General features: G+C 43.9%; 1 protein-coding gene across 2 annotated transcripts in view; it reads left to right on the plus strand.

Annotated features, from left to right (window-relative positions):
• tgfbr1b (transforming growth factor, beta receptor 1 b) overlaps positions 1–19,979 on the plus strand; it is a 45,203-nt gene extending 25,224 nt beyond the window's left edge. The window contains exons 4-9 of one of the 2 annotated variants that reach the window (XM_003457515.5): positions 1,885–2,115; positions 3,724–3,891; positions 6,752–6,908; positions 9,474–9,598; positions 9,732–9,862; positions 12,000–19,979. In XM_003457515.5, the coding sequence (XP_003457563.1) occupies positions 1,885–2,115; positions 3,724–3,891; positions 6,752–6,908; positions 9,474–9,598; positions 9,732–9,862; positions 12,000–12,125 (938 nt within the window). In that variant the 3' untranslated portion in view covers positions 12,126–19,979. 2 annotated transcript variants of the gene reach the window in all.
• The last annotated feature ends 2,656 nt before the right edge of the window (positions 19,980–22,635 follow it).

A 22,635-nucleotide genomic window follows, 5' to 3' on the forward strand; every position in this document is an offset into this window, starting at 1 on the left:
ATTTGTGTTGACTTAAAGCAGACTGCAGTTCTGTGTGAGTCTGCACTGCATGGCCTGTTGTAATCGCTATGCTGGCTGTGTGTGTAAACAGCCTGTTGAAATCACGCTGGAATTTCAGTCCCACTTTTTTTTCCTGTGTCTCATGAGCAGTTTTCCAAAGCAGTGAGACGATTTTCACATTTTTTGAGTTGTTCCTGGATTGTAGATTGATGACTTTCAGTCTTTAACACTGCTGCCATTAAAAGTCCATACAGTTTGATTTAAACAGAGCAGCGTTCTGTCACAGGACGGTTTGTGCATTCATGTTCTTCATTGCTTCCTGTCTGATCAGAGAGCATGTACAGCTAGTAAATCCCTTCCATCCACAAAACACACACACACTGGTCGGCAAACTCCCACACACCCTCTGATGTCACCGAGAGGATGACGAGCTGGTCCAGTGTTCTACCACCCCAACAGAACCCTAGAACCCTCGATTACCACAGACTTTCCCAGGCAGGCTGAGAACTGTGATCACAAACCCATCCTGGGAAGCTCCGCTCCAGATCGCCACGCAGTATTGGCAGTGGGAGATCCTCAGTGTTCCTTTCATTGTGTTGAGGTCAGCAGCATCCCACCACCACTGTAAACTGTGTGTGCAGAATACCACCTAAATCACTCCAAGGCTGGCCCAACAGGCTAATCAAGCCCAGTAAGACAACTCCCTTCACCTTGCACCTTGTTGCTGCAACAACAATTGCAGCCGCAACCCCTTGCAGCGGCCTCAGAGGTGAGGAACATGGTCCACTCAACGTCCTCAGCCTCCCTCAGAATGCAATTACAGCTCTATCAGAGATGGCAGATGTGGTGGACTGAGGCTCAGATGTTCGCTCACCCGCTGCACGTTTGGGTGCACCTGTCCAGCATCTTCTCCCGCCACCTGATCCAACTCAGCACCTCCGTGTCCAGCCACAGATATGATGACACAATTTCAAAATCAGTTATTGACCTGTGACCTAGTGTGTCCTGGTGCTACGTGCCCCTATGAACACCTCTGTGCTCCAACATAGGTTTGCACGGGTAAAGGCTTGCCATGGAGCCTTCACCCCAGGCCTGGGTCCAGGGTAGGATCCCAGTAAACTTGTCCCAGACGGGGTGCACTGGACCCTCCATCTATTGTGATTTACAGGAGTCAGGTGGCTGATTCAGATGAAACCATCCACTACAACAGTCTGTTTGTTTAGTTGTCATTTTTCGAGAAAGTCTGTGAAAGGTATCTGAGGAAAGATAAAAAAATCCTGTTTAATTTATTCATATATTACAACGACACAGTGAAATGTGTGTGTGAGTCTATAATGTATTATTATAAGGGCAGAGGAGAGCGATGGAAGTCAAGTCCATAAATGAATGAATAAAGTTAAATTAAAGGAAAAACAAGTGGAATGTTAAAGTTCTCATGGGTGGTGAGGTGGGCGTGGTCCCAGCACGGGCAGGAGGGTTTGTGGATCAGCCAGTTACTCCTGTACAGGAAGTCTCTCTTCATTTAAGGCTCTAAGTTTATGATTCATCAGGGGCAAAGCAAAAACATAATCACCTAATCAAGTCACCTGGATTTGACCAGATTAAGCTCTATGCTAACACTGATTACCGACACCAGTCATGAGGTGAATGACAAAGTCCAAATGTGGAAGCGGACTTCAGTTCTGGGATGTGCGTGGCTCGTTGATTCCTAGCTGCTGTCACGGGTGGTAGCAGACATACGAGTCGTCTCTGTTTACAGAGGTTTGACATGAAACGGTTCCCAAGTTGAATTTGATATCAGAGTGTTTTTGCGTTGTAGACTAGTCTCATTGTTTTTCATGGTCAGCAGGACCATCACTCATATATCCGTCCACTTCCTTTCAGGTCTCCCACTGCTGGTCCAAAGAACAATTGCCAGAACTATCATCCTCCAGGAAAGCATTGGGAAGGGGCGTTTTGGTGAGGTTTGGCGCGGTAAATGGCGCGGCGAGGAGGTGGCTGTGAAGATTTTCTCTTCCCGAGAGGAGCGCTCCTGGTTCCGTGAGGCTGAGATCTACCAGACTGTGATGCTGAGGCATGAGAATATCCTGGGCTTCATTGCTGCTGACAATAAAGGTGAGAAACCAGCAGGGAGCTGCAAGAAGATGGAACAAGATTAGAGTGAGGAGAGCAGCATTCACTGTGAATGGTACACAGCACAGGGGTCATAGTTCAGAGTCAGGAGGACGCAGAGTTCACCAGACTGTTTGTCAGCCACACACACAAATGTATTTATTTGTGTGTGTTTATTCATTCATGTATCCATTTACCTTTAGTTAACCAGGCAGACCAGGTAACAGCCAGACAAACATATTAGAAAATGTATGAAATCCGATATCAAACAACCATCTACCTGGTGCACAACAGGAAACACGATTCTGTAAGTGATCCCTGGGAGGTGGTATGCGTACACTTAGGTCCAAAATTGGTGTTTGTACTTTTGGTGCCCCTGAGCAAGGCACTGTCCCTACACACTGCTCCCCGGGCGCTGGATTGGTGGCTGCCACTGCCTCACTGAGTGGATGGGTTAAATGCAGAGGACTGATTTCCTACAGGACTAATAAAGTATACATTGTTATTATTATTATTGAATATCAGTGCAAGTGGCATTTGTCAGAAAGGGCACCGTTACCCCTCAGCTTATTGTTGTCACCCTGCTGAGTGGGCAGGCAGGCAGTGCAATAACAAAGAGTTTAAATGTCAGGCAAGGTTCACTTGGTCACGTCTTTATATTGTAAAGTAAAGAGCCGACAATTATACAAAGAAAACATCACCCCTATGAGCAAGCACTTTGGTGACAGTGGGAAGGAAAAACTCCCTTTGAACAGGAAGAAACCTCCAGGCTCAGGGAGGGGCGGGGCCATCGCTGCGACCGGTTGGGTCGAGCAGTTAAAGACAGACGTCAATAATAACTAATGTTCTTTTTCTTGGTGAATTAATTTTACGTTATAATTGAAATATTTCAGCTGAATTTGAATTTTCTTGCTGATGTATTTCTTTACTTATCATTGTTTTCATTGTTTATTCATATGTCCCTCAGACCTACAGTTATAGTAACTTGCTAAATGCCTGCACGTCTCTGTCGTGGAAGTTAAGGAGGCGACATTAACGAGCACGTCTTCAGGTTTGATGAGCAGTTAGTGTAACGTTCTCCACACACGTTCATTCCAGTGAATGCAGATATGCACGTTTCACTGGTGTGCATGAACCTTTAATATTGATTATGAATTCATAACAATGGTAACACTGGTTGAATCCATCAGTGGGGAAAGGTAGCACTGATCTTCAGTTGTCAGCAATGATCAACAATCACTGATTGATTGTTGATAACTGCTGATGCCCAACATTATCACCCATCAGCCTGTGCAGTCCACAGCTGCCCACACCAGTCCACAGCTGCCCACTCTGCAGTGAGCTCTAAGTTGAGAGTGAACGCAGACATTGGCATGTAGAAAGCTGAAGGTCTATGAAGCTGTGATTGCTGTACATGGATATGATGAGAAAGCCAGATTTGAATCATCCACCCTGCACCTCATCACTGAGTCAAAGTGACACAAAGGTTAAGGTGTTGTGCATATTACACACTTTCATTATTAACCAACTGGTGATTAAACCTCAGCCACTGTGTCAGTACTGCCTTAGAGAAGTGTGATAGTGATCCATGTTTCTGTGCTCTGCGTGTAGATAATGGAACATGGACTCAGCTGTGGCTGGTGTCGGACTACCATGAACACGGATCCCTGTTTGACTACCTGAACCGCTACACGGTCACAGTGGAGGGCATGATCAAACTGTCTCTGTCAACAGCCAGCGGCCTCGCCCACCTTCACATGGAGATTGTTGGCACGCAAGGTGAGAACCACACACCTGTATGTATCCAAGGTGAATCAGTGTCTAAATCAGGGGTCCCCAATCTCAGACCACGAGGGCCGGTGTCCCTGCAGGTTTTAGATGTGTCCTTGATCCATCACAGCTGATTTAAATGGATAAATTACCTTCTCAACATGTCTTGAAGTTCTCCAGAGGCCTGGTAATGAGCTAATCATGTGATTCAGGTGTGTTGACCCAGGGTGAGATCTAAAACCTGCAGGGACACCGGCCCTCGTGGACTGAGATTGGGGACCCCTGCTCTAAATGCTTGGATAGTGAACACAAACACCAACAAACAGAGTAATGCATGCCTCGCAAGTTTCCAAACGTAGCTGGACACGAGCGAGTGTGCCAGCTTTGCTGATCAGCAGCCTGGAGACATGCTCGGAGGAGGCGTGACAAAAACCACGTTCAGTAGCTCACATGAGGCGACTGAGGTGAAGACCACGTATGTTTAAATCAGCCTGAGTAAACATGGAGTCTGTTAGCCTGTATGAGTATACAGATAGAGGCAGGTATGCTGGAGTATAGACTAGGGGTGGGTTTTGATTATCGATTTATCGATTAAAATCGATTCTGGCTTGGATAACGTGATATCGATTCATTAAAATCCTGAATCGATTTTTAAATCTAATTTTATTTTGCCTGAAACGCCAGAATCTCAGGTTAAACCTCACAAAATTTCAACAACCACCAAACAGCTAAAACAGTCAATGAGAGCAGGAACATGGATTCTGCACAAAGACGTAAACACAAAGCGCGGACCCGCCAACGCATCAGAATCAGCGAGCTGTCGCCTTTCTCACCCGACGGCACGGACACGGTCGGGGCTGAAAGCCGACAGCTCGCTGATTCTCATGTTTCGGCGGGTCCGCGCTTTGTGTTCACGCCCTTTTTGTGCTGATTCTGAAGCTGTTAGTTTTATCTCTCTCCAAACAATATTGACCGAACCAGCAGCAAAAGAAGATCCAAACTACGCTTCACATTTTGCTTCACGTAAACATCGTCATGAAATCACTCTTAGTTTTGCCGTTTTGCTTCCACCACAATAAAATCACACTTCATGCACAGCTCTCTCTTTCTCTCTCACAGTATACTTCAAGAACAGTTTCCCATCTAAAAATCTGTTTTCTGCATCATTCGCTTGCTTATTACGCACAAGTCGGCTGCTGTTTTTTTTTTTTGTTTTTTTTTTTACTTACTTCTGAAAGGAAAGCCTCATTTCTGCTGTTCAATACTGAACAAATGTAAACTTTTTAAAATTATGCAAAATTGCAAAACGCTCAGCTGTGTCTCTAATAAAACTGCTGTAACTTTGCTCTGCTTCACGTCAGCAGCATCAGGTAATGTTCACATGTTGATAAATGACTTTCTTTCGTTTTTGATCTACTGCAGAATATTTTTAAGGTTATCTGTTATAAAATCCCAGACCAGGAAAGTCGCCTTCATGTTTTTCTGTTTTATCCTCAGTTACTTTGACACAAATCTGCTGTGATGCTCACACCTTTGATAGAGTCTCGCAAGTGTCAGCTTTCTTTTTATAGATATAAAAATGTGGAAATGTACTGATAGGTGATCAGAATTAGAATATTTCTGACTGAGGCAAAATTTCCCCGATTCAAATCGAATCAAATCGAATCGATTCAGGACCTTGTGAATTGGATTCGAATTGATTCTAGAAATCAGTGATGATACCCAGCCCTAGTATAGACATCAGTCTGAGCCATCGCACACAAAGCCAGGGATTGTTGGTCAGAAATCAGCCTTGGTTGTCCAATACTGTCCCGACAGAAGTGTATGGTGACGCAGCACGCTGCTGTGAGATCTGAGCAAAGTACACTGATGTGTGTAATGAAAACTGGGTCACTGTCCTATTGGAAGGCCCAGTTTCTGTTCCTCTCATGTCCCCTGAAGTATATCAAAACAGTTCTGAGGAGGACAATCTGAAATGTGATTGGCTGCAGCAGAACAATAGGTTTGAACTGAAAGCACTTCATTGCATATTCATAAAAGGCCCAGTACTCACATATGTCAGAAGCTGCGTTACATGTACTTCACAAAAAGTATAATACATGCAATAAAATACATTTATCAAGTTAGGGAGGAAAAACAAGTATTTATTGTAAGGTCATTTAACCGTAGGTATATTTCTTGGTTAGTTGTTTAAGGAGCTTGGAAAGAAAAGCGTCTGGACTTCTTTAAGTTGCTTGAAGACGTTTCACCTCTCATCCAAGAAGCTTCTTCAGTTCTAAGGTCAAATGGTGGAGAGTCCCAGATTTAAGCCCTGTGGGAGTATCCCCCCAAAGATGGACAATGGACCCCCTGATGATCCTCTACCTCAGGGGTCCCCAATCCCAGTCCACGAGGGCCGGTGTCCTGCAGGTTTTAGATGTGTCCTTGATCCATCACAGCTGATTTAAATGGATAAATTACCTTCTCAACATGTGTTGACCCAGGGTGAGATCCAAAACCTGCAGGACACCAGCCCTCGTGGACTGGGATTGGGGACCCCTGCTCTACCTAGTCACATGATTAGGTAGAGGCATTTTCAAGGCCTTTTCATGCCTTGGCTCATGTGATTAGATAGAGGATCATCAGGGGGTCCTTTGTCCCTCTTTGGGGGGATACTCCCACTGGGCTTAAATCTGGGACTCTCCACCATTTGACCCTAGAACTGAAGAAGCTTCTTGGATGAGAGGTGAAACGTCTTCAAGCAGCTTAAAGAAGTCCAGACGCTTTTCTTTCCAAGCTCCTTAGACTACGATGACCTGGATGACTGAGAACCTTCACAGGCTTCTTGGTTAGTTGTGGGCGTGTGCTGATTGTACCTCTGGGTGTGCAGGAAAGCCAGCTATTGCCCACAGAGACCTGAAGTCGAAGAACATCCTGGTGAAGAAAAACGGGACGTGCTGCATCGCTGACCTGGGTCTGGCTGTGCGGCATGACTCTGCCACCGACACCATCGACATCGCTCCAAACCACAGAGTAGGGACCAAAAGGTAACCTTTGACCTTTGACTCTACACCTGTAAAATGTTAGTGACGCAAGAAGATGATGGTTACAAAGTAGTGCTAGTCTTTTTCATTTCAATTTTCAATTTTTCTATTCAAGTGTGTGTGTGTGTGTGTGTGTGTGTGTATTCCTAAAACTTTTAAACATGGAAGAGTGCAAAAAGCTGCCTGTTTCCCACTGTGATATCCAACTTTATAAACTTCTTTTTCTGTCAAACATTTTGGAGAAAGTTGTGTCCGTCTAACTCAAAGCCTTTTTAGATGTTCGAGTCTCTTAATAGCATCAGATTTGCACTCCTGAGGGTTTTTAATGATATCACCCTGGCTACAGATTGAGGTAGGGCTGTGTGATATGACCAAACTCTCATATCCTGATATAAGACATTTATCGTCCCGACAATCATACATATCACAAAAATGTTACTTTTTCTGCAAATTCTGTGAATCTCGTTCAACTCGACCTGTGTGAAGTGTTTCCAGCTGGGCATCGTGTACCTGTTTTGACCAATGCATGAAACGATATATTTTTAGTCATAAGTTGTTTCTTTGTATTTATTACATGGCGTGCTGCGGGAAAAACCTGTTCTAACGTTTGAGTCTAAAGTTTACTTTGAGCACCTGATTTTTGCTTCACATCCGTAAACTCTCTCCATACTTTTTCACGTGTTTCAGTTTATTTTGAAAAATCTCAACAGGATCTTCAGCTTTATTGTGAAAGGTTTATGTGGAAAATAAACAACGCGTAAAAACAGTCGCTTGTCCGTCCGTAGTGTGGTTATATTAAATGTAAGAGAAAGAGAGAACTTTAAGAAATGAATATAGCCGCTACAGTGACCATCAGAACAGGGAAAAATATTCTGTAAAAAGTTTATTTAGCGACACCACGAAAGAAATGATAGCGTAAAATGAAATGAAATATGTTTTCATATCGTCATCCGATATATGTCGTTATATCGAACAGCCCTAGATCAAGTGACCAAGTGTACCTTTCCAAATAAACATACATTCAAATGTACCAGAGTAAACCAGTATCTCTTCTTCGCCTCCAGCAGTGGTGTCATGAAGCGGCTCGCCTGTTTGTGTCGTTCCAGTACATTACTGCCATCTTGTGGCCACTCAAAGCTCTGCTAGTTTGTGCTCATAAGAAACTATTGTCCTGTGTGTGTGTGTGTGTATGTGTGTGTGTGTGTGTGTTGTTGGTAACTGCTTTGGTACATTAGTGTGAAAATGTTTCTGATCATGATGGAGTGAATGGCAGCCTGTACCTGTCTGACCAGTTCAAACTGCCCGTATAGATACTGACTGTTAACCATGACATAAACTATAAGTGTTTGAACTGTTTTTGTTACTCATATTTTCTTCTTTTTAAATCCAGATGTAGGATTGTGTTTCTGAGCTCATGGACAAATGTTCTTTTTTGTGACAGCCACTGCACACAAAGGATTTATACAATATGATTAATACTGTTACTTTCTGCACAATTAAAACAGTGTTGTGTTTAGTGAGGCGTGTTTGCTGCTTGTCTTGGCCCTTAGCTGTAATAGACGCCGGGCAGCCAACTTCATAAACAGGCCATGTAGGATTTTCACATTATCTGAGTCGGGGAGGAGTTTGAGCTCAACTTTTCAGACAATCTTGTGAGCACAATAACTCCAGAAAAATGTTACCGCGGATATTCAAATTCATACCATTGGGGCATCTACTAAAGTTCAGATAAGGTCACCATTACTTGAGCTGGTCGTGGCTACGCTGTGAGTATCACATGCGTTACTTGGAGCCTTTCCAGCTTCACTTAAGTTTAAGTGTATTTTATATTTTTATTCATGCTTTTATGTTTTTAATTTTTTATATTTATTATTTTACTGCGGTGCATGTTTAACTTTCTTCATAAGTAAAGTTGGCTTGGCTCTGCTTGTCCACTCAAAGCACTTCACACAGTTCAGCACATTATTTTGGATGGTCAAACCGTGGAAGTCGGATTTTAGTCATCGCTGTAACGCAAACATGAAATACCATACAAGCTTAAATATGTTTGTGTTTCATTTGGATATCCAGAGATCTCATTTAACAAGAGTTGTTATTAGCTCAGTCCCAAGTACATGCAGGGTACCATGATGGTGACAGTTAGAATGAGTATAGAACTGGTGATAATACTGCTTCTTAACTAAAGCACATCATATGAGCTAGATGCTGCTATGGTTCTAAGTAGTTTTTAACAACGAGCTTAGAAATGACATGCATACATGTGCCAGGTGACTGCACAAGCGTCCAGAGTGACAACACTTGTCTGTTTCTACCATCAGAGTCTATCTGACCACAGGAGTCCATACTTATAATATATGATTGGCATTAATGGCTGCCACATGAGTATCCTGACCAGCCTGCTCAGAGATACAGTGGTAAACACTAGCACGTTAGCAGGGACTTAACTTTACCATCATAAAACGCTGTGGGTAATCACTGTGGGTAACAGTGCACAGTCTCAGTGGGGACTGTATTTGGTTGTGTTTTTGGACCAAGCGTTGTTCACCAGCCCGTCCTATCCGTCCTCAGGTATATGGCTCCAGAGGTGCTGGACGACTCCATAAACATGAAGCATTTTGAGTCTTTCAAACGAGCTGACATCTACGCCATGGGCCTAGTCTTCTGGGAGATCGCCAGTCGCTGCTCCATGGGAGGTGAGGGTCAAATAAACACTTTGAAGTTCATTAGGTGGCAACAATGAACTGAGAACCTGACTGGAGCTAGGTTTTGCAGTATTTACAAGGTAAACAGAAGACCTGAGTTTTCATTGTGCTGTTTTTCTGTCAGGCATTCATGAGGACTACCAGCTGCCCTACTATGACCTGGTCCAGTCAGATCCATCAGTGGAGGAGATGAGAAGGGTGGTTTGTGAGCAGAAGCTTCGGCCCAACATCCCCAATCGCTGGCAGAGCTGTGAGGTAGGACGAGTCTCACTCACTGATAGTTATCACCCACTCACTTATCCACACCAAGATCAGTGGACCCAGTGCATCCAGTGTTACCATCCGCATAGATGTGAATGTTGTCATCGTCCAGCACCACGATGACTTTACCAAGAGTATGTTAATTCAACTACAGTACTGTAAAAAAGTATTCTTGTGTTTTGCTTATTTATCAAAGGCACATGTTTAATATTTTGATGTTATGCAAAGATAATTAAAGTACATACAGAGTGCAGTTTTGAACTGATAAGAGAACAAGTTCACGGTTCTGTCAGTTCCAGAAGCTCTTCCAGGTTGTGAAGCATTGACCCTACTTCGACCATCACATGTTTGACTGTTGCTATGATGATCTTTTTATGAAATGCAGTTATTTTGAACATGTTACAGCAAAGCTTCCAAAAAGTTCAACTTTCTCTCAGTTCTTGGTAGAATATGTTCCCAAAATACTGAGGGATCATCAAGTTGTTTGTGTAGTCTAAGGAGCTCGGAAAGAAAAGCGTCTGGACTTCTTTAAGTTTCTTGAAGACCTTTCACCCGAGAGGCTTCTTCAGTTCCCAGATTTAACCCTGTGGGAGTGTCCCCCCAAGAGGGACATGGACCCCCTATTGATCCTCTGCCTAATCACATGAGCCAAGGTGTGAAAACGGGTGTAGGTCACAATCAGCCAGGGTTTTGGGTAAACTGCTGTGAGACCTAGCCCCACCCTATCATGTGATTCCCTGAGGTCAGATGGCCCAGGATGTGAGTGGGCGTTAAGGCGTCTGGGAAGGATCTCAAACTGGATTAGAGATGGCAGACAGCTGGTGTCATAAGCCCCGCCCTCTGTTCAAAGATGGCCATTCACAGTGGACATGGATGCTTCTTTCACTCTTTCAAACTTGTTCCTCTTAGAACTGAAGAAGCTTCTCGGATGAAACGTCTTCGAGGAAACAAGTCCAGACGCTTTTCTTTCTGAGATCCTTAGAGAACGATGAGCTGGATGACTGACAACCTTCACATAGTCCTTTGTGTTCCTTTTGGTCATCGGTGCTTCTACCTTAGAGCTCTGCCATATTGTTATGGACTAATTGTTATATCAGCTCTGTTCTCCTCTGCCTGAGCACTCAGCGCATTTTATACAACATGCCTCCTTCACCCATTCACATAAGCCTTCATGCTCTGATGGATGTGTCTGAGAGCAGCACTAGTATCTTCCCAACCAGGATCGAACACCAACTGAAAAACACTCCGGTTATAAATCAAATCTTGGTAAAGGTGAGGTTGTGCTTGTTTGTCACCTGTCCAGGAGGCTGTCACCGTCCTCCCTCCCATTCACAGTGACCCAGACTGTGACACATACAATCAAGAGCCCATATAGAAGTACGCTGAAGCTGCTCAATGTTTTCAGACAAACTATTGTCATTGGGCAGATTTCCCCCTGCACAGTATTTCTGACCGTGTAGGTGTCACAGTGCAAACTGTGCATGCTGAGAAAATAATTATCAGGAAGTGATATGAATGGAGCAGCTGGGAGTGGTGCATGGTTACACGAGAAGACGACCCTGGAGGAGGTATCAGTAGGTACTTCCACTGTGGCCATGGAAGTGATGGGAATGCCTGAATCTAATGAGTTGGATGGGTGGGCGACTGTGTGTGTCGAGGCGAACATATCAGGTGCTGTTTACAGCAGAGTACATGCAAAGGCAAGATTAAAGATTAGAAGAGTCTGCTGGAAAGTTTCTGATTTACTGAGGGAAGAAAAAGACATTTCACACCAAGATTAGCTCAGACAGTCATAGAGAGCTGGGCTGTAGTGTTGAGCAAACAAAGAGCAGTTTCAGCTGTGTAGGTCCGGGACAGGTCACCATGGCTAACACTGACACAGCTATTCACACTTACATTCACACCTGTGGGCGACTTCGAGTCACTCGTGTCAGAGTCAGAGGAACTTTATGAATCCCAGAGGGAAGCTGAGGTAACCTAACCCCACCAGCTCCATGTGTTTGGAGGCTGGATAGCAGATTTGAACCATTCATTCATTGGTATAGGTGCATGCCATGAAGCAAGTATGCAGACTGCACACTTATGTGTGTGTTGAGTTGATGAGGCTGATTGTGTGCTCTTCCTCCTGCAGGCCTTGCGGGTGATGGCAAAGATCATGAGGGAGTGCTGGTACGCCAACGGAGCTGCACGACTCACTGCTCTGCGAATCAAGAAAACACTGTCTCAGCTCAGCCAGCAGGAGGGGATCAAGATGTAGAAACAACTACCAAACACACACACACACACACACACACACACACACACACACACACACACACATACATATATATGACTTTCATCCATAGCATTATTATCTTTATGATTCACTGATTGCTCCTCCTGTTTGTTCTGAAGGGAAGTGATACGTTTCCTCTGTTGTCACCTCATTTCATTCATGGACTGACTAATCAGTACTGAAACTGAGAGTGTGTGTGTGTGTGTGGGCTAACACACACATACGAACGGCTGATTGGATGGATCAGATGAAGTATGGCTGAACAGGAAGAAGCCGCCACTCGTTGTTCTTCCTTTTTTCTTTCATCATATGAAGTGTATCCGTGCCTCCATCGCTCGTCTTCTACACAAACAGACACACATAAAGCCCCGAGCTCGGCAGGTTCTGTGAAACAGAGCGACAGCTGGAAATCACCTGGACGCCTCTGAGTCACAGCGCTTTGTTTCAGCCCCACATCTGTACATCGACATTGTGCTCTGAAGCTTCAGTTCAAGAATCCATTTAAAAATAGGACTTTTCTGTGGAACAGCTTGTTCTGTTAACATGTTCGCTCACACACCCAGCCTACAGTGCTGTGCAAAAGTTTTGAGCCAAGCCCATTCCTCTCTGTTTCCCTTAGAACATGAGAAACGTGTGCAGCGCTTTGTTGTGACATACAGACACTGAAATTCTAATTCTAATAGGCTTAAAGGCAGAAAGTTCATATTTGGCCAATCAGAATGAAGACTAACAGCTGTGGCTGAGGCCCAACAGATGGATGCTCAGTGTTGTGGTCTTTCCCTACACAATGATGACGTTTTGAATCAAAAACTTCACATTTCCATCAGACCTGCTGCCACTGATTTTTCAGCTCCCTCCTTGTGTAGTTTGGCATCCCTCAGCTTTGTCTCTCGGTTTCCCTTTTGTAAGAATGGATCTTTGACTCCGCCCATCCACTGACACCATTTCTGACCACTGGCCAACCATAGATGTAGCAGCAGGAGAGCCAGAAGTATCTCGTCAGGTCTTTGGTGGAGTTTTTCTTAAAGAAATGACTCGAATAATAATGGTCTGCTGTAGATTGGAACCCTGTCAGTGTGTGCTTTGTCCTCTGCTGGTTTCCTCACATTGTTGAGGACACGACACACTAATCACCTTCATTGTGCAGAAATACAGTTTCATGCCTCTTTGGTATGTTTCAGAGTGTTTTATAAAAACCAAGTGCCTAAAGAAATGACGTAACCTTGGTTTAAATGATCATTGTTAAGGTGCCTGTTGTGCACAGAGACAGCGCCGGTTCATCCTTTGAGTTGAACCATCGCTTCTAAACAGCAGTGTAGTGGAGACTTTTGCACAGCACTGTACATTTTTGAATGTATATTTGAATGTACCTTTGAACATGGGCCACATGCTTTTGGTTTGCAGCAGGTTTGGGATCACAGTGAGGACAGCATTGATAGGAACACTCTGGCCTTGTTTGGCTTCCATTTGTGGCTTGTACAGATTTCTCTATGTAGACGCTGCATTCGAGCTGGGGCCATGCGTCATATCCAGCCGCCATGTTGCTCAGCAGGCCAGACTGTTGGCTCTTATTTAAAAAGCTTTTAAAGTTCCAATGAAAACAAGTGAGAAGTACAGAACAAGGCTCCATGTTCCACCAGGGAATATTTTACTGCTATTAGCTTGCTTAATTTGTCACAATTAGCATTTTAATTAATGTAAAATATCAGAACAGTGTGAATATTTGTCAGCAGAGAACTGCATAAAGCCTGTGCACAACTGTAATATTTACTTTAATAACAGGAGTATCATTGTTACTATAAATAATGTGAACATTTTCACAGCGAGTGCCCTGAGTACAGTTCAAAAGACAAACTGTGGCTTTCTCAACAGCACGGCAGCTGTAATGATGCATGGCTGCTGTGGGCAGCTCTGTGGAGGTGAGTGGGTGCTGCCACCAGAAACAGAACCAGTGTCTGCCATGAGCATTCCCGTTTTCCTCGGCCTGGAGCAGAAATCCATGCAGAGTGCATAGATGCTCCCACAGCATGCTCCTCTTGTGTTACAGTAGCTCTGGGGACTGAACCGGCTCTTTGACCCGCTCTCTGATTTATGCATCACCTTTATACTTTCTGTTGTTCGAGCCACACCGCTCCGTTTCATTCAGTGTGGTTTTCAAAAAGCAAAGCGGACGTGGCGAAGTCATTCATTTTTGGCAAACATGCTGCAACATATGCAATATACAGTAGATAAATGTGTCTATTTTCTATACTGTGCTCTGCTAAACCACAAACGGCAAGAACAACAACCAACAGCTGCCACCATGCCTTCCAAGCCAGTCGTTACTGGAAAGTGCCGTGCTTCAAAGCCACCGTGTCCTGCGTTGGCTGTCGTGGGTTGTTTTTGTGCGTACGCAGCTTTATGTGGTGTGCGTCAGTGGAGGCTTGGCAGAGACCCCACTGAGCAGCAAGCTCATCCTATGCATACCCGTGATACAGGGAGGATAGGAAGCACACCGGACGCCGCTGCACCCACGGCCCAACTGACACACTGGTGCCATACCATCAGACCTCCCCTGGAACACCTCGCCACCTCAACGAGAACTTCTCATACAGCTTATCCTCTGGACGTGAGCTCCAGCACCGCAGACTGTTTGCAGACAAAGCTCTCTAGAAAAGAACCATAAAGACTCGTAAGCATTAACAATGTTGCTCTCTAAATGTAAACTCTCGGATTCTCCTTTGTTCTGTTTCTGTGTTGACGACGATGCCGCAGCATGAATCAAATGATGAACATTCTTTCTCTGTAGGATATTTAACAAAAAAGCAGTGAGGTGCATTCATTTAAATATAGCAAATGCATATTTACTAAGCCATAGGTTTTTCAGGTTGCATATTATTATTATGATTTTCTCTTTTGTCTTTTTCTACTAGAATGTACATTTACAAAAACATGAGATGATCAAAATCAAACCGACAATTTTGTCATTTCAGCTTAGCAAGCCTTAAGGGACCAACACGTAAGAGTCAGGATATGCTCTTCATTTTGTGTGTGTCGTTTTTTAAAATGAAAATCGATAAATCTATTATACACATATATAATGAATACTTTGATGGAGTAAGTGTCATTATTCTATGTAAAGGATATATAGATGTATATATCGCACCTGATGTTCCAGGTGTGTTTGTCCTGTTGCCAAATTGCCATGACATCAAACACAGGTCACAAGTGCAGAACTGGGTACTTTGACTGGGACGTCTGCCACACCGTGATTTGCACAAAGACACCACAGAGTCTGTTTGTTGTTCAGCAATAAGTGCACTTCTGTACTGCTGTGGTGTTTATCTGTAAGTCGGCTGTCAGCGAATCAGTCTGTCTTCGTTCTTTCTTTTCCTTTTATCCATTTATAATGTATCATTGTGCTGCTGCTTCATTGGCCAGCTCGCTTTCCAGGTCGAGATGAGAGCTGCCGTTGGATGTGAATATCCCTCTGTTGCCTGAACCTGATCATTGTGTGCCATGTTGCTCGAACACAAACTCGCTCCAGTTGTTCGTTAAGCGTTTTTGTCAGCGACCATCCGCCGACTCACCAAGCGAATCCTCTGCTTCTCTGTGCTGATCGGTTAACATGGAATCAGACGGAGGTCTGTATATTATTTTAAGGAAGGGACTGGTGAGGTTGGGACTTGTTCTTTGTTGTCAAAGCATAAAAACTGCATCACTGAAAAGCTGTCATTATGGGACCTTTGGTGGAGATTCAGTTGGCTCTGAAATCCTCAGTGTACACAACATTTTCATGGAAAATCAAGACACAAAAGCTCCAGTCGGCTGAAGCTAAATATCATTTCACCAGCGTCTAAAGCCTACACAACATTTTCACAACCTGCTGCTGGCTTTTTACAGTTATGCCTCTGTTATCGTAGAAGAAAACATAGGACAAAAGAAAGATTGGCCCCCGTCATAGATGTAAAGCCTTTAACTATCTGCTGGAGCAAAAGAAAAGAGGAAAACAAAACGAGGTGACAGGCTGGTTAAATGTTGCATGTCTGGAAAAGTTGTTAAACGAGCAGGCTTGTCAAGGAGGTTAGGGTTAAAGGTTTGGTGGTAGAGGTCGGGAAAGTCTGAGATTACATCCCTTTAAGCTCTGCACAGGTGGGCCTTTAGGTAGGACTGGCAGCACGTGGAATGTGTGCCATCCACAACAACAAAAGCTCAATAAACAGCTCTCCTGATATGCCTTTACTAGGTCAATCTTCATTTTGTCTTAACGTCACCAGCAGCCTTGTACCTTTTCTTTTCCAACCCCAACATAAGTGTAAAAAGATGTTTACCCAGCATTTTTCTCTCTTGAACAGAACCACTTCTGTCTGTTGAGTCTGTCTTGGCTTTTTTGTCTTGTTGTTCCATATTCTCTAACTGATCCAACAGCTACAACGGCCACGCTTCACTGCAGCGGTTTCAGTGGCTTAACAGCTCTGTACCGAGTAGACCAACTCACACTCACCTCTGCTTGTTTTTCTGATCATTTCTCTGTGAACTAACACGTTAAGGCTGGAGTAGGAGTTAAATAAAGCATTCGGCGAGACGCAGTGATTGGGAAAAGAGCTCGCACTTGAAGACAGTGCCTCCTCTGGTCTCTTAAGGCTATGCAGAAGATAATCTCAGTGAAGGTGAAAATCTAGGCACTAAATCCTTTTATCAATACTAGAGTGGGCATGTTTATCAGATTATGTTGATTGGACAGAGCCCAGACACGTTCCATCAGCCACTTCATTTCATTTTTAATGCATGGTTTAACTCTGATGTCTAGTGGCTACCTTTGGGAAGTTGTTGGGTTTCTCCTTATAACATTTCTAGGCTTGACCTGGAGGATCATCTTACCGCTGTGATGATCAAACTATGCCCATAAGCTGTCCTGGTGATGGTCATGAAACTTGGATTTTTAAATATTTGTAATTTCTTTTCATTCATCCATCTGTTCCCTTTTACTAACCTTATCAGGGTTGCAGGGGGGCTGGAACGTATCCTAGCTACCATAGGGCGAGAGTCGAGGTGCAGGTCACAGGGAGAGATGGCTAACACACCTGTGGGCAATTTAGATTCACCAATGAACCTAACCCCATTAAATGCATGTCTCTGGACTGTGGGAAGAAGCTGGAGAAAGGATGTAAACTTTCATGATTTTTAGTTTTGTACGCACTTGCTTGAAGAAGAACGTTTAAAGTGGTAAAATTTGAGAACAACCACAGGTACAGTCAAATGCTCTTCAGTATTCTCCTTATAGGAATACTTTGAATGGTGTGCAGAACCCATTTAGTTTGCAGAAGCTTGCTTAATGACAAACACAATTCTGCACCAAGAGAGTTTTATACAATTCACTTTGAACTCGGTGCTAGCGTCTGAGGGTTCTTAGACATAAGCAGCTCCTTCTGGAGACTAAAGAGGGCTTTTTTGTTCCCTAACACCTGGAACACCAGTCACAAAATTCATGAGATCTCCCAGTCGCTTTTTAGGTGACCAAATTACTTATGAAACCTCCGTGACCATTCTGAAATTGAAGGTGCTGTTGGTCGGTCATTGTTCTTACAGTTGTGCAACCATTGGTCCGTTTCCAACCGTGTAGAGAGACTGGCTGTAGATTTGTTCATTTGTCCCCATATCTGAATCATCAAAGCTTCTTTGTGGTTGGCTGACCGTGAAAAGATGGCGTACTGTCGGTCAAAGCTCCAGCAGCACTACAGCTGTGTTACGTAATCAATGCTTTTTGGACCGTGGCCTTCATCACGGTGATGTTTTCTGGAAAGCATTGGGAGTAAACCTGTAAGTCCTTTCCCTTTAACACAGTCTAACAGCAAAATGGGTCATTACGGCTTTGGTCCTCGTCACCACTGCAGCCTAGCTAAATATGGAGCTTTGTAAACTTTGATTAACTTTGCAAAAGTGTCTGTTCTAACCCAATCCATGGTCTTTCATCAACATTATTGAACTATTTGTTGCCTAAAACTAACCAAAGAACTGGAGGAGGTGACCGCAGACCGTGTCCCATCTTACACTGCTGCCCTGCAATCTGGCTAAATCTAACCAAAGTGCCAGTAAAAGCAAAAGTATATGTTTAGTTAAAAAGCCCCAAAATAAACAGAATAACAAGTCTGAATCCATGTTGGATGCCCAGTGTTAAAGTCCTGGCCACCACACCTCCAGCCTTCAGACTTTGTAGCTCTTTCTGTCTAAACGGGCACTTGACTTTAACACGAGCCGATACGAAAGGACAAAACTAAAACTCAACTTTAGAGAATTTGCATCACATTACTATGAGACTGTGTTGTTTCCTTACTTCTTTTAAGTAAGAAGTGATTGTTTAGTTATTTGGATCATGAACCATGTTTCAAACTGTTAGCAAGAAAACCTGCTGTACCTCATTTTGGAGACTCGCGTTCTGCTTTCTCTCTTTGTAGCTCTCAGTTAAATGGGGAGAGGTGCGCTGTGACGTATAGCCATGCAATCTCAAACCTCACTCCACCGGTCAGTAGCAGCATGGCTCAGCTGTTTGGTGACTCAGACCCATTAAAGCAGAAGCACCGTCGAATATGCAGCCTTTCCACGTTTTACTTCGTGTACACGTCAGGCCTGTTTTCCTGCTTTGTGCGGATTGATGGATGGCCAACAGGGAGGTGTCGTGAACTATGCCAGCAGCTCTACCGCTTCAAACCATGCACTGACAAATTCCCACAGCTGCGAATGTATCAGTCCTCTCAGAGTCAACATCCCAACCCGAGCACAACCTGCATATCTCAGCCCAAACTTGTGTCTGCAAGCGTGCAGATATCGCCCGTCTCTTTCTCTCAATATGCAAAGCCGGGCTCAGTGGCATCTGTCCACGGAGTCCCGTTGGATCACAGAGACCTACCTATGCTAGCAGCATCTATACACTGTGACCGTATTAGGGTGACGTGCTCCTCTCCTGAGTGCCCTCCATCATCTCACAGACTAGAGAAAGGCGGTGTGGGTCACTAAAGGGCTCTGCCTCTGCTTGGAACAAACCTTTTCCACCCTGGTTTAATGCTGCAGCATGGCCTCTTTGGCAGCAAAGGTAGTAGAAAGCTTTAACATGTTTTATTTGGTGCCTAAGTTTGACTTTTGCTTTTGACCTCCAACGATGAGACTGCATGTGTCTGCATAACCCGCTTCATAGATGTCATCCAAAAGCTGAAAGTGATCTGTAAAAAGCATCGAGTAATTAAAGTGTTAAAAAGGACACTTAATCAAAAAGAAAATACCTCTTTGAAAGACCAATGTATTTTTACCTCACTGTATATATTCCTGATTTGTTTACTCCAACTTTGCAATTGATCTGTTTTTGTTTCTATGAAATGCTTAAAGATGATTGGTTTCTTCTTTTTCATGGTACTTTTCTGTCACATGGCGCTGTAATGTGTTAGTGTTGTGAGCGAGCAGTATACTCCTTCCTCTGTTACCGTGCTCTGTGTGTGACCTGTCGCTTGTGTTCTGCGTGAACTGTATAGTCAATGCGCTTTACAAATGTCCACGCCCTCTTCTCTGGTTACAAATGCCTTGTTCAGTATGGTTTTGTTTTTTTGTTGAACAAAGGAGGAAAAAAAAAGACAAAGTGGAAGTGGGACGCTGGAAGAGAGGGGTGAGACTGTTGAGCAGAAACCCCTGAACTGTGGAGGTCACCTCAAAACTCTCTGGATTTCTAGACGTATATTATAATCTTGAAATGTTTATATAGTGTGGAGAGATGAATGAGATGGGCTTAGAGCTAGAGGATAGACACATGTTAACTTCTAACGTAGCTGGAGTAGAAAGTGGTGTGAATAAAGGAACCCTGTTTCACTATCACGTTTGTGTTTTTCAGCTTTATTTGAATGTTGCACACTCGGCACTCCAACAGCACATCGAACACATCATTTAAAGAGCGCGATCATGATTATGTCTTAATCCATGCTCGACCATCCAGGCGAGGACATCCCCAAAGGTTGATCCTGTTCATCTGGACGTAGCGTGACTTCTTCAGTCTCAGCTGACTGCAGGTTTCCCCAACCGTATAAACAGCACCTCTGCACAATACTGGAACCAGCAGCACTGATGAACAATGGGCTGGGAGGTCAGTTTGCAGTCAGCTGAGCCTGAATAAGTCACACTACGTCCAGATGAACACAGTCAACCTTTGGGGGCAGCAGTCATTATGTACATACTGTCTGTGAAGGTTCTCAGTCATCCAGGTCATCGTAGTCAAAGGAGTTTGCGAAGAAAAGCGTCTGGACTTCTTTAAGTTGCTTGAAGACGTTTCACCTCTCATCCGAGAAGCTTCTTCAGTTCTAAGGTCAAATGGCCGAGAGTCCCAGATTTAAACCCAGTGGGAGTATCCCCCCAAAGAGGGACAAAGGACCCCCTGGTGATCCTCTAATCACATGAGCCAAGGTGTGAAAGCGGGTGTGGGACCTAATCAGCCAGGGTTTCGGGTGAGCTCATTGTCAAACCTGGCCCCACCTCGTCATGTGAATTCCTGAGGTCAGATGGCCCAGGATGTGAGTGGGTGTTATGTACATACTGTTAGTGTAATACAGTGCAGCACACACATAGCACCGTGCAAAAGTATTGAGCCAGAGCCACAAAGCCATACATACTCTTACACTTTTTACAGTTAGTAATCTCAGTCAGTCGTTTTTTAGACTTTTTAAAGTTTTTTTTCTTTGTGTTTTTTAGTGTAATCATTTTCAGAGAAATCTGACCCATTGCTAATTCAAGCACCTAACTCTTTAACACTAGAATTACTGAGCCTTTTTTTCCCTGGTGCAAGTCCCTGGGAGAGATTCAGGTCTTTCTTTCCCTGCAAGGCTACTTTCCTTCCTTACCTGCAGCGTACTATACACCATGGTAGTTTCTATGTGCAATATTTCTCATATGCAATATTAGTTCTTGTCAATCCTTGTCACTACATTGGATGCCTGTCTATAAACATATATACACAGAGTTGTACATATATTTATATAGCCACACCTTACATAATATGCATAAAGTCTAGTTACACACACACACACACACACCTATATCTACATATATATATATACACACACACACACACACACAGATCAATAGATAGATAGGTATATATATATGTGTGTGTGTGTGTATACACACACCAATATTTTTGAATACATGTGTCCATATTTATGTTTCCAGATTGTTTGTATAGTGCACTTTCTATACCGTGCTCTTTGTTCAGTTTTTATTTAGCTGCTTTTGTCTTGCACTGTCCACTTTTTGCAATGACAATGCAGATTTTCCACTTGTGGGACAAATAAATGCAGATTTGCTGTGTGTGTGTGTGTGTGTGTGTGTGTGTGTGTGTGTGTGCAACATTGGCATTTGTTTACTCAGAGCCAAGGCAGGCCAAACCTCTGTGTTACAACCTACATACAAAAGACACACATTCACAATATATGGGTACACAAGTCTGTTTTATTTCAGTGTTTCAAACTTTACAGCGTTTGCAGACCCAGTGTCCATCATCCCTGCATTTGGCACAGGTGAATTTCTGACATGTTGCACAGGTAAACCTGCTGCGATTCCTGTTGCAGCTCTCTTGCACCTGGCACTGTGTTGTCTTTACAGTCCCTGGCACAGCAGCTGCAGCAGCTTCAGCAGCCTGCTTCTGTTCACCGTTCACTATTCACCGTGCCCAGTAACGTTGTTTTGCGCTGCAGCAGTCTGTGCGACAGTGACAGTGAAGTAAAGAAATTGTCCATTGTGACATTTCTCCCATCATCCAAAAACGGCTCCATCAGTTTCATGACCACGTTCTCTGCCAGCCTCTCTCCCTTCTGACGACTGGGGTCCTTTCCCAAGTAAGGAGATGCACTGCAGACATATTTGGTGTCCAAATCCGTGGCCATCCAGAACTTGATCCCAAATTTGTCTGGCTTGGTTGCAATATACTGTGTGAATGGACAACGAACCTTGGTAGGGAACAGCTGTTCATCTATGGTCATGTGTTCCCCTGGAGTGAAACTCTTAGCACAGTTCTTGTTGAAGCGTGTCCAGATGTCGGAGATCGCCGCAAATTTGTCTGTTTTCACCCGTTCTGCCCGCGTGTCCCTGTCATCAAATCGAAGGTGTTGCATAATTGAAATGAATCTATCTCGGGGCATTGTCTCTTTGATTACTGGCACCAGAAATCTTTCTGACAAGCAATCCACAATGGCACCAACAGGACACATGATTGCTCTTACAAACAGGATTGAAATGAATGCCATCAGTTCATGAACTGACAAATTCCAGTCTGGCTCTGTTCTGCGGGCTTGATGTACCGTGCACTCTCTGATGGTCTGCAGCATTCCCACGTCTAACAGGCAAAGGAAGCTTTGGAACACACTTGTAATCTTACGTTGTCGGAAGATAAACAAATAGAAAATGGTAAATTTACATGAACCTCACTCTAAATGGGTTTATATAAATATCATATCTACTATGGCAGTGACAAACCTTAGCA

The sequence above is a fragment of the Oreochromis niloticus genome, linkage group LG9, assembly GCF_001858045.2.
Source record: "Oreochromis niloticus isolate F11D_XX linkage group LG9, O_niloticus_UMD_NMBU, whole genome shotgun sequence".
NCBI lineage: Eukaryota > Metazoa > Chordata > Actinopteri > Cichliformes > Cichlidae > Oreochromis > Oreochromis niloticus.